The sequence below is a fragment of the Molothrus ater genome, chromosome Z, assembly GCF_012460135.2.
Source record: "Molothrus ater isolate BHLD 08-10-18 breed brown headed cowbird chromosome Z, BPBGC_Mater_1.1, whole genome shotgun sequence".
NCBI lineage: Eukaryota > Metazoa > Chordata > Aves > Passeriformes > Icteridae > Molothrus > Molothrus ater.
In genome coordinates, this window is record NC_050511.2 from 43,397,055 (window position 1) to 43,410,108 (window position 13,054).

The 13,054-nt window shown below is 40.3% G+C and overlaps 1 protein-coding gene across 2 annotated transcripts in view; it reads right to left on the reverse strand.

Annotated features, from left to right (window-relative positions):
* The window catches only part of SLC44A1 (solute carrier family 44 member 1), a 75,369-nt gene that overhangs the window by 43,195 nt on the left and 19,120 nt on the right, over positions 1-13,054 (reverse strand). For both annotated transcript variants that reach the window (XM_036403040.1, XM_036403039.1), the window contains exons 3-4: positions 12,347-12,489; positions 2,078-2,214 (exon numbers count right to left, since the gene is read on the reverse strand). In XM_036403040.1, coding sequence (XP_036258933.1) covers positions 2,078-2,214; positions 12,347-12,489 — 280 coding nt within the window. The remainder of the gene's footprint in view (positions 1-2,077; positions 2,215-12,346; positions 12,490-13,054) is intronic.

Genomic DNA, 13,054 nt, shown 5'->3' on the forward strand with positions numbered 1-13,054 from the left:
ATTAAGCTATTCATTTAATGCAAAACATAATTTTTTGTAATTTCCATAGGTTGGTGAAAATTTAAGCAGAAATATAACCATGAGGATAACAATATTTCTCTGAATGGTGCAATTTTAGTTATGCACAGACTTCCTCTATAAAAGGAAAGCTCATTTTGGTCAAATACCTGTCTTTGACAAGCCAAATATAAAATGAAAATTGGGAATTGAACTCATTAGTGATTTTGTTCTGCTCCAGCACCAGTTTTCATACTTTTGACCAAACTCCTGGAAACTGAAAAATTGCCTGTCATATTAATTTTTTTTAAATTATCTTTAGGTTTTAAAATCTAAGGCCCTAAGGAAAATAGAATTAGAACAAAGACTCATGAGGACAAGACACAGCATAGCATGATTTGGGAGGAGTGTTTTTTGTTGTACTTTAAAAGATAGTTATACTGAACATATGTCAGGCACAATTAATAAGATATTTGAATTACAGAAACAATGTTGGTCATAAAGAAAGACATGTCTGAATTCCATTGCTTCAATTGAGTTTAAGAGATACTTAAACTCCACCACAAATGACCTTCACTTCATACTAACAAAGAACTGGCCTGTATTAGTTAAGAAAAACACAGCATGCTCGGAGAAGGAGTAAAGAACACAAGTGTAGATATATTACTATTTTCACTTGTAATTGACAACGGTGCACAGATCACAGGAGGAAGCTGTTTGTGCAGCTCTGCAAAAACTGTGATGCCTTACAGTAGTTCAGCTTCCTGATTCAGCTGTCAGAACCCAGGCATGCAGTCCAGTGCAGTGGGAGACCAAGGGCACTAATAGTGGCCCCAGGGCCATTTCAACTCACTCTGCTTTCAAACAAGAGTACTCACATATGTAGGGGGATACAGTATGGGTAAATGAAGATGGTATAGAATGTAATCTTATCCCCTAAAGAGTTGCAGCTGTGCCAATTATTAAGGAAGAGGAGCAGGCCTGATTTTAATAGGCCACACCTGTAGCCAATCAGAAGAGTGTTATAAAAGAGTGGATTGGTTGGTTAAGGGGAACTGGAGTCAGTTGGTTACTGTGAGGATAAGGAAGAGTGAGTGCCTAGAGGAGCTGCCTACAAGAAACATCAAGGACGTATGAAACTCTACCAATATGGAACTTTGTAATGTACTGATAATGGAACTCTTGCAATATATGGACAACACACATAACCTGTGCTATTACACAAATAAACATTTCTATTTCTTTTATGAAAAGTAATCAGTTCCACTGCTTTGAACTAGGTCATCCAGGCTGTCTCATTTTTAGTCGAGTGCCTTGCAAAGAACTATTACTGCATCATTTTAAAAGATAACTTTAGGACTGATCCCACACGTTAGGAAAACGTTCCCACTTGAGTAGCTAAAAACTGCTAAAATTTCCTCAAATTAATTTTATATCTTTATTTTGTATGTCTAAAGGTTGATTATTTCTCATGCATTTTATTCCACTGACTCCTAAATAGGAACTGAGCTAGTAATGTTAGTATTACTACCAGAGAAAAAAAGTACAGCTCTTAAGGAAGACAAGGTATAATATTTCCTTTGTTAATGCAATTCGTTTCCTTTACACTTCCTTTTTTAAAGAAAATCATAAGAAAATGAAACAAAAAAAAACCAAGAACAGCACTGTAGCACTGAATAAAAGCAGGAATATTTTCACACACACAGCCATACTCTGTGCCACAAGCGCCACTAAACAACAGCACGGCTCTCACTAACCCCCTGTACATGAGAACATTTAAACAGCACTACTGTTAAGCAGCAATGTCAGAATATTTCCTTAGAAGCTGAAAACTTATATAGTCAGATATTGCCTCAAATGTTTTTTTACATTTTGTACTCCTATTCTAAAAACAAGCTTTCCAAACTGCCCAAGACACTATCATACTAAAAGATACAGTAATGTTTTAGCTTAATGAAAAGAGCAAATTATTTCCATTTGTATTTCTCAATACATAATTCATTTTTAGCTCAGCTAACGCATAAGTCTTTTTTCAGATCCTGCAAAAACATGAACAAAAACAACAGCTTTTGTTTCATACCATTAGTTTCTGCAAACTTCTGTATATCAGCCAGAGTTTTCAATTCTTTCCTTGGGCAAGCTGATACACACAAGGCAATAGATTTAATCTTCTGATGTACTAGATCAATGTTGCATGGATCCAAGAAGAATACGTACCTATGGAAGGAAAAAAGGTAAATTACTTCTATTTCAATTAACAATTACACTGAACAAAATTTCAAACTATGGGATTCAGTCAAGACGGAGTGATTCAGTAGCCTACACAGAAATATAGGAAATTTGATATTATTGTAATTGTGAGGATCAAAAGAATTTATGTACTCAACATATGCACAACAAATGTATTGGTATTTATGTACCTCTGGATCATAGAAAAAGGATATTTAACTCTACCTGATTCAAGTCCATTCAAATGGTGCTACTCACAAAAACAGTAGTACTCCTACCATGCCTCTTCACAGATATGAGTCCAAACATTCATAACCCTTTACTCCAACCTTAAACTTGACTTAGAGAATTCCAAATTTTTTCCAAAAAGAATCAACAAACTAAATACAGTCACTCTTATTCTGCAAAAAGAAAAGGTCCATGGCTGTATTAATGAATACACATAATACCAGTAATTAAGAACAACTTTTTAGTATAGATTGATTTTTCCATGTCATGACTGAATTAATTACTTTGATATTTACTTAGTAATAAACTGTCTTCAGATATTTTAAGTAGAATTATCTAATGCTCAAGTGCAGTATTTTAAAGATATTCTACTTGCTAACTTTTCACAATGAATGTAATTTAAAAATCTAATGCATGAAGTACATATTATAGATTCTTAACTAACATCTCCTGGCTATGTATCTTTTATGACAAACATTAACCCTATAGAATTTCCAGTGATGGTATAGTAGAGATGCTTTGAAAGTTGAACAAATCTTAAATCCCTAAAATTCTGGTGATGGACTATGCATTGAAATATTCTCTTCATATTACCTAATATCATATGAAAACACCTGAAATCTGCCATATAAAATGCCATTTCTACTTTTGTAGTCCTCATGATGGGAATTCATTCTGCAGCCAGTAAAAATCCCTTTTGCTCCTAGAAAGCATTTAGGTCCTCCCTGAACACCTTCAGTCTATATGCTAATTGCTGTCTACTGTTCTATTACCCACTGTCAGTGTACAAGAATGATTACTACGTAGTACAATCTTCCTTAGAAGTCCATCAAAACTCATGTTGTCTAATTCAACTGTAACATAGTAATAGATTATTTGCATTCTTAAAACACGAAAGTATTTTTTGTCAATATCTTGGTGAAATCCTCCATCCCTATTTCTTTTCTACTTATTACACAGTACACATCTTGGGACTTAAAATACAGACCACTGAAGTCTGAGAAACAAGTGAAAACATGAAAATTCTGTCATGCAAACACAGTAAAAGTAACTGCATGCCAGCAAGAAGCCACAGTTTTCTCTTAACTTCAAGGAAAATACTCTTAAGTTGATACCAGGACATAAAATAGCTGTTTTAACTGAAGTTCCTCCTGTTGTTATCCCATACAATAAGGGTATGTGGCAGGAGAGTGTCTACTTCTTTGGGGGTATTTGGTCAAAGGAGCTACGAAGCTGAACCTACAGAGTTAAACTTGACTGATATGGCAAGGGAGGCTAGGATGGGAACAAATCTGGTCAGTCTCACTAAGTGGTAAGGACATGTGGATTATGAAAATGGTGATTTTTCAGTTGACTTTCTGGCTAAGGACTTTGCCAAATTGAGAAAAGGAAAAGGAGGGAGACAATCAGACAGAAAACTTATCCACTTAATGTTAGTAAAAACAATAATCAGAAAGAAACCCTGACAATGACAGTGATTGATGGGCTATCAAGAAATTGCAGACAGGGACTTTGCGATTGATAGGGATGCAAACTCATAAGTACAAAATGTAGGAAGGGTCAGTGGGACCCTGCTAGCAGCAAAGGGAACATGCACAGGACAGGGTAGCAGACACAGGGGTGTAAAAGGGAACAGCTACATGCAAGTTGATGTTGGTCAGTACATTATCTAACCTCAGCACCTGATTAGTGCAGTCTATCTTGCCCTATTACTAAAGCTTTCAACCTTCTCTCTGCATAATTCCAGTCTCTATACAATGTGCATGAATGCTGCAAGTGCTGCAGGGATTAAGCGACAGCTACTGGGGGGACTGACATGGGTATGAGGGCTTTGGTCCCAGCAGCAGGAATCAGACCAGGTGTTTGGGTGCCACAGCAATGTGGTTTTAGCTATCGAAGTGAGTGGGGTCTCAGTGCCAGTGGCAGGGAGGGGTCTTGGCAATGAGCTGCTGGGGTGGGAACAACGTGTGCCTACAAAAAAAGCAGCTACAGAGGTGATAGACTCAGCATAGGTGGTCACTGCCCTTGTGATGGGGCTGAGCATCTGTACCTTCTCCAGAATGATTTATTCAAATTATAGAAGCATAGAAAATCCTGAGTTGGAAGGGACCCACAAGGATCACTGAGTCCAGCTTCTGGTATAAGTCACTAGCAAACTCCAAGCCATATGAGATGGTGAGTAGGGAGCTCTAGGTGAGAAGCGTTGGGTGGGCAGAGGGTCTGTGGTGTTATTTGGGGGAAACTGTGGGTCTGGGGTGCTTGTGGAATGAGTGTGTGAGTGTTAGGTACTTAGCACCAAACTGGATCAGCTGCTGAGAAGGGGGAACCCATAAGGTGGATAAGGAACTCTGCTAGTACTTGGAGAATCTGCAAGGTATCTGAGCTTGTGAACCTGGAAAGTGCCATGTGGGTGCCTAGTGACCCTCTGCACTAGTGACATTCTGCTGCTGTCAGTCTTCCTTCTTTCATCACTAGGAGGAGGAGGGGACATGATTGGCTCTGCTTATGAGTACTACTGTTGAAGGCAGCACCTTGTCACTGCCAGTCTGTGTAACCAGCTATGTCAATGTCCCATATGTTACTTTCCATCCACATCCCTCAGCCTCTGATCCCAGCCAGAGACTCTGGGCTCTGGGAGCTGTAGAACTGGACTCCAATTCCTGGACAAGAGGGTCCTCTGAATTTCCCCAAGGAAACCAAATCAGGAATGTCACTATTAGCAAGATAGAAGCGCAACTCCTCCTGGCACCCCGACTACCGGTGCTGGGGTGGATGTTCAAAGGCAAGGTTCCTTCCACTCACCATGCCACCAGTGCCACATGGAGCAAGTGGATTGCTCTTATCACTCAGCGCGCCCATATAGGTAAACTGAATCGCCCTGGGATTTTGGAGGTAATTACAAATTAGCCCGAAGGTGAGAATTTTGGTGTCACAGATGAAGAACAAGAACCAGTGACACGGGCTGAAGAGGCTCCTCCATATAACCAACTGCCCCCAGAGGAAACACGCTATGCTCTTTTCACTGACGGTTCCTGTCGCATCTTAGGGATGAACCGGAAGTGGAAAGCAGCCGTATGGAGCCCCACACGACAGGTTGCACGAGCTACCGAAGGAGAAGGTGGATCAAGTCAACTTGCGGAACTCAAAGCCGTTCAACTGGCCCTGGACATTGCAGAAAGAGAGAAATGGCCAAAGCTCTACCTCTACACTGATTCATGGATGGTAGCCAATGCTCTGTGGGGATGACTGGAGAGGTGGAAGAAGGCTAACTGGCAGCGTAGAAGAAAACCAATTTGGGCTGCTGATGAGTGGAAAGATATTGCTACCAGGGTAGGGAGGCTACCTGTGAAAGTCCGCCATGTAGATGCCCATGTCCCCAAGAGTAGAGCCAATGAGGAGCACCAAAACAATGAGCAGGTAGACCAGGCAGCAAAGATAGGGGTGTCAAAGGTAGACCTAGATTGGGAACACAAGGGAGAGTTATTCCTAGCTCGATGGGCCCATGATGCCTCAGGCCATCAGGGCAGAGATGCCACCTATAAGTGGGCAAGAGACCGAGGGGTGGATTTAACCATGGACAGTATTTCACAGGTTATCCATGACTGTGAGACGTGTGCTGCCATCAAGCAGGCCAAGCGAGTGAAGCCCCTATGGTACGGTGGGCGATGGTCCAAGTGCAAGTATGGGAAGGCCTGGCAGATTGACTACATCCCACTGGCCCAGACACGCCAGGGCAAGCGCTACGTGCTGACCATGGTGGAAGCCACCACTGGATGGTTGGAAACCTACCCTGTGTCTCATGCTACTGCCCGGAACACCATCCTGGGCCTGGAAAACCAAATCCTGTGGAGACATGGTACCCCTGAGAGGATTGAGTCAGACAATGGGACTCATTTCAAGAACAGCCTTATCAGCACCTGGGCTAGCGAACATGGCATTGAGTGGGTGTACCATATCCCCTACCATGCACCAGCTGCAGGCAAAGTGGAGAGGTACAATGGACTACTAAAAACCCAGCTGAAAGCTTTGGGTGGGGGATCTTTCAAAAATTGGGAGCAGCATTTAGCAAAGGCCACCTGGTTAGTTAACACCCGAGGTTCCACCAACCGAGCAGGTCCTGCCCAGTCTGAGTCCCTGAATGTAATAGATGGAGATAAAGTCCCAGTGGTACGTGTTAGAGGTTTGTTAGGGAAGAATGTGTGGGTCAATTCTGCCTTCAGTACAGACAAACCCATTCGTGGGGTTGTCTTTGCTCAGGGACCAGGTTGCACATGGTGGATAATGCAAAGAGATGGAACAACACGATGTGTACCACAGGGAGATCTGATTGTGGGGTGAGAATGATATGCAATATCACTGTTTGTTGGATGTTACTGCCATTGCCTGTACATTAAACCATACAGACATGAGATAGAAGGAAATGTGTAAGTGTTGAAGGTCTGGGCAAGTGGGAGATGGAGAAGGAGATGTGCGAGTGTCGAAGGTCTGAGCAAGTGATAGATGGAGCTTTGAGTGAGTAAAGTGAAAGGGGTGAAATCCTGCCGCTCTGTAGTATAGGGCCTGGATTCAGTGGTCCAGTGTGGGGATGTGATGAGGGCATGATGGGTATTGCTTGTAAATTTTGGGGGAGCAGATGGAAATTTTGTGTGAATAAATGCATGATGTGTGGTAGTATGTTGATGATATGGGGATAAGGGGTGGAATGTCCTAGGGTGACGTTATGATGCTTGTATCCCCATTCATGTGTTCTGTTAATGTTGGATATTATGTTCTGTACCTTTAAGACCGGCTCTGAAGAGGGAAAGTTTTGTTTTGGTTTTCTTATCAGCCTGGCGGGACACAGAGACTGCAGCTTTTGCTGCTTTTGCTTTTTGTTTTTGCTCTCTCGCTCTTGCTTGCTTCGCTTCTGCTTGCTTTTGCTCTTTAGCTAGTTCAGCTAAACTGTCCAATTTCTTCCTGGATGGTTTCTCCTTTCCTTTTTCTGATCATTTCGAACCTGCTCCGGACTGGGACCTGAGAAACACCAAGATCCCGCACCTTGTGGCCTGCAGCAGCAGCCCCAGCGCAGGAGGGACTGAGAACAGAGTGACCACCCCCAGAGAGACTTTCTGAATTTGTCATCTTTTTTCAGAGTGGTGTCATCCGGTATTGTTCATTTTGTGTGCTGGGGGGTGCTGTGCCTGTTAAATAAACAGGTTCTTTCCAGTCCTCTCCGAGGAATCCTTCCCAAACCGGTTGGGGGGAGGGGCTGTGTGGGTTTGCTTACTGGAGGGGCCCTAATTTGGAAATTCTCCTCCAAATTTGCCCTAAACCTCGACACACCTCTACTGTGATTTCAATTCAAGGGTCAAGCTATCATTTTAATCCCCAGAATATTTGGTAAAATAAATGCTACAATTCTAACTCAAACTTGGAAATTTAGAAATACAATGCAATTACAGCATCCTATACATCCTATGTGGGCATAGCCTTAAACAGCACATAAAATTCAAACACTGCATTGTATGGTACACAGAAAAGAGCTGCACAGAAAACTCCAGGCTGTCAAATCTGCGGTCTTGGAAAACACAAGTAAGATAAGAAAGATTAGTTTTACTAAAACAAGAACCAAAATTTGAGGAACCAACATTACAGAAGAAAAGTTAATTTTTTTTGTTTATAAAGCTTACATGTAGAAGATAAGTGATTTTACTGCAGAAAATTTCATACTGTGTCACCACAGGACAGGTTTTGTTTCCCTCTAGAAGAATGTCATTACATGCTTTGTGCTGCAATTTCAGTTATTTACAATCAGCAATACACTGGTTTTCTAATAAGGAAATAACACATCAGCAATACAAAGGCAGACGTAAACAAAGTAATCATATTGTTAGAGATGCTTCAACACTGCAAATGAAAATATGTTTGCTATTTGAAAATCAATATAGTAGACTTACAACAAAGGTATGTTTATGCATCTTTATGAAGTATCAGCCCTGTAGAGAAGGACTTGGAAGTAGCGGTGCATGAAAAATTGGACACGACCTGGCAATGTACACCTGCAACCCAGAAAGCTAACTGTATCCAGGGCTTCATAAAAAGAAGCATGACTGGCAAGGCAAGTTTTACTCTGCCCTCAGGGGGGCCCCCAGCTGCACCCAGCTCTGGGATGCCCAGAAGAAAGTACAGGAAAGACATGAACAGTGCAGAGGAGACCCATGAAAATGATGAGATGGCTGGAGCATATGAAGATGTGCTAAGAGAGTTGGAGCTGTTCATGTGGGAACAGAGATGACTGTGGAGACAACTTTTGGCAGCTTTCCAGTACTTATAGGGGGCTTCTGTAAAAGACAAATTGACTTTTCACACAAGCAAATAGTGAAAGGACAAGGGGGAGTGGCTTTAGAGTAAAACAAGGCAGAATTAGAATGATAGAATAATTTTTGCTGAGAAAGACCCTTCACATCCTCTACTCTAACAGTAAATGCACTGCCAAGTCCACCACTAAATGACGCCCCTAAGCGCCAAACCTACACATCTTCTAAATACCTCCAGGAATGGTGACTTAACCACGTACCCAGGCTTGATAACCTTTCTGGCAAAAAAAATCTGTCATAATGTCCAATCTAAACCTCCCTTTGCACAGTGTGAGACCATTTCCTCTCATCCTGTCACTTGTTACCTGGGAGGGGAGATGATTGATTCCTCCATCCTTTCAGGTAGCTGTAGAGCAATATGGTGAAACTGAGAGCTAGTAATCTGAGCATTAGTAACACTTAGACAAAGCTAGCATCTTAAATATTACCTAAAAATTAACAACTAGAGTGTACAGCCTGGAGCACGTTATAGGAACTGTAATGAACATAGTGCAACATGGAGTACAGAACCAAGCAAAACCCCCCAGAAAAACAGCCAAAGAGGATATGAAGATGACTACATGGAAACCAGTTGGTAACATAACAGCAAACCAGTGAAAAGCAAGACCACTCCAGGCCCTGTGGAGTGCTCATATTAATAATTCCCCAGGTATTTCTTTGTTCAGGCCCTCTTTTTTCAAGGCACATAGACTGAGCTACCAGATATCATAATTGATCTGTGTCATCTAATGGAGATAAGAGTCCAGTGTCAAAAATTTCTTCATCAGTAGGGCATATACAGTTTCAGTCAATCAAATTCTCTGTGTACATGCTGCAAACCATCCTGAAAACCTGGGTTTTCCTATTTCTTAAAGTTCAAGCATTTCCTGGGGTCAAATGCATGTGCTCAGGCAGAATGCCACCCTAACTATTCTTCACAGCATCATAGGCACATCTCCTAGTACACAGTAGAGTGTAGATAGGCACATCTCCTAGTACACAGTTGAGTAGACAGCACAAACTGAATTCTGTCCAAATAACAACATACTGATGATCAAAAACCAGACTGAACTAGCATTTCAGAGACTTGCATTTGGCTGCTGTGATTATCATTTATTTGCAAATAAAAGGTCATTTTTTTAACCCTTTGTAACTACCAGAACTTGTAAAGCAAGGAGCTTACTTGAAGCAAATAGGTTTCATTAGAATTCACTGCCAGTTCTGGAATATTGTCTTGTGTCTGACTGTAGAAGACAGACTATTAAAGTGTGTTGTGGTTACTTTATAAAAATAAAAGGATGCCTGATCCACTCTTTGTTCACAAGACCAGGCTGTAAAATCCTCCTTCCCAATACTTCATCTCACTGGTTTCAGCATATCTGATGTACACAGACCAAATCACATCCCTGTGAGAACTCTGCTTTTTACCCTTACCACCCTGATTTCCATATCCACACAGACCACTTCAATTTCACTTCCATGACAGTGCCTATGGGTTGCTGTCATATATAAGGAAGAAAATGTTACTTTTACAGATGATTTAGCTTTTCAGCCCTTGGACTAGGAAATGAAAATGGAATTACCCTGCAAGCAAAATGAAATGAGAGTAACTTCATGTTTCCAGAGCCCCATTTGTGGAGCTTTAAAGTCTTTTCTTTCTCTACACAAACTGAAATGTACAGGCAGGAAGAAGAGTTTATTTTTACCGTCTGTCTGCAAAGTGTTCCTATAAAAATAACATTAAATACTCCCATGAACTCCACCTCAGACACTGTAGGAACTCCATCTGCTAGAGACAGATGCAAAGCAGATAGCTTTTCTAATTTGCTTGGCAATTTTTCAGAAGAAACCATGAGGTGTGAGGGAAGGAAGGATCACTCACTTATATAAGAACCAATCGCTTCCAAAACTGGATACCTTGGACTATACCAGGCACTTCATGTGAACAGTTAAAGAGTAATCTGCCTTAGAGGGTTTTCTCTTAACCATATAGAGAGGACTATAACTCATATGTGTGTATCTATTAATTTGTTTAGTTCATGCCTCAAGCCATAACATCCTTGTTAGAAAAGCATAATTCTTTTGAACCTCATTAAGATGTCTTGACAAACAACAGGCTCTGTCAATTAGCTGTGTTTAAAACAGTCTCTCTTTTTATCTACTGCCTTTTGAGCTTGCATTTACAAGAGGAATTTACTTTGTGGTAGATGTTTTCCCACATGATGGTCTGACCTATGTCACATGTAGAAGACTATCACAATATTAACTATTACATTTCAATATGGTGTCTGAAATTCTCTACCTTCACATGAACTCAGATACCATTTCCTTCTAAGGGTAAACTTAAAATTATTCTCTTAAAATTTGCATTTTTTCTCAGAACACCAGAATCACAATTTTATACTGTATACGCATGGGTTTAGAAAAGGCTAAAATGTTTCTGCAAAAAATAGGAAAATTTTGCTGCACAAGCTTTAAGCCTTTCGACCTTCTTGAAAGATCAGATTAGAGTAAGAAATTATTTTTCTGACAAAATATATCAGTAAAAAGTTCCAGACATTTTATTTATCTCAAATCTTTCTGAAAACCACCAATTATCTATCTACATTAAATCTTAAATGAGATACTTAGAAATCTTTAGAATAGTAACTCAAAATAAGAAGATCTCAGGAAAGCATGCTTCCAAAACAACTTAGGAAAATTATCAAAATTCTGTTAGTCTGAAAGTGTGTAGCAAGAGGCTATCATACTCAAAAATCAGTAACTTTTTAGCTCCTTGAAGTAATTGGTGGTGAAAAAACCACTTTTTTTAATGTAAGTGAATATCACTGTACTAAGCTAAACAGTTTGCTTCCTTAAGTTTCCCAAGTTGCACAGAAGGATCCTGAGCTTATCTGACTAACAAGACAGACCTCAACAGACATTCACAGGTATTCAACCTGTCAGTGAAGAATTCTCACCACTGCTCCAGTACTACTACTGCAGTGTGATGTCTTCCTGGACAACAGATAGGAAGTACCTGAACTTTGAGTGACACTGCTTAATCAAAGCTGTGCACACCTCTCAAGTTTTGTGCATTTTCTCCACAAGTCACATATATACATTATGCCTACAGTTCAAATTTCTAAGTCTTATTCTAATGTGCCAGATGTATCTCATCTCCCCTTACATGTCATGGCAGAAATCAAACATACAACATCAAAAGTAAACATTGATATCAAAGCCTGCTCCCAAATCTGAGACTACTTGTCATATTTAAAACCCTAACAAACAAGGCTTTTCATCAGCCTAGTACAACACCCTACATGAAATGGATACTGAGAAAAAGTAATTTCTCAATGTCTTAGCTGTATTCATACTGCATATCTGCCAACATACAGTCTAATGTTGCTTGTTGTTACAAAAGATTGCTGTCCTCTAAGTGAGAAAAGTGTCAAAGGACAAGTAGAAATGAGTTAACATATCACTTTTCCCACCTTATTTAAAATCACTTTCAAAGAAAGAAACAGTTTTTGCATTCTCTAAACCAGGAAAGGCAAAACCTATCACATACTTACTTCTTGTGTGTGAGGTCCAGACCACTGTTGACTATTCCCTCCACCTTGACATTTTTCTGTCCACAAATATTTCCATAACTGTCATATCCTGAAAGCAGTCTTGCAGCTGCTCCTGTAGCTATTGAAAAGCCACAGATAAAACCCTGGAAGAATACAAAAACCCCACAGTTTAGCAATACTCTGTTTGAAAGATGGGAAAAGTCAGTTTTATTCATTTATTTCCAAGCAGAGGAATTTCTAAAAATTTCTTAGAATTTCTAAAAATTCTTTCAGACTGGAAAGGGAAAGACAAGGACTATCAGAGAGAACTTTTGTGCAATAATAAAACTGAATGCAAGTTAAAAGGGGATTCAGACATCTAATACTGGATATTATACCAGCAGAGTTAAGACTCCTGTATGTTGTTTATTTGAAAGTCATACTGTCAGCAAGGGCATGAAGCAGAAGGGAGAAGTCAGCAGGTGTGCAAAGGCTGGCAGTGAAGGAGAGCTACAAGCAGAGATGGAGTTGTGACAGATTGCTAAGCATCTTGGACAATTCCACACAATCCAGATTTTCTTGCTTTCCAGATTTTTTTTCTTTCCTTCAAATTAAGTACTTTCAAAGATGAGCTAAAATGATGAGGCCTATCTAACACAAGTTTCTTTTAGGGAAATCCTCTTAAAGCAAGTGACCAGGTCAAGGCCATGATGGTTCCAGACACTGGTT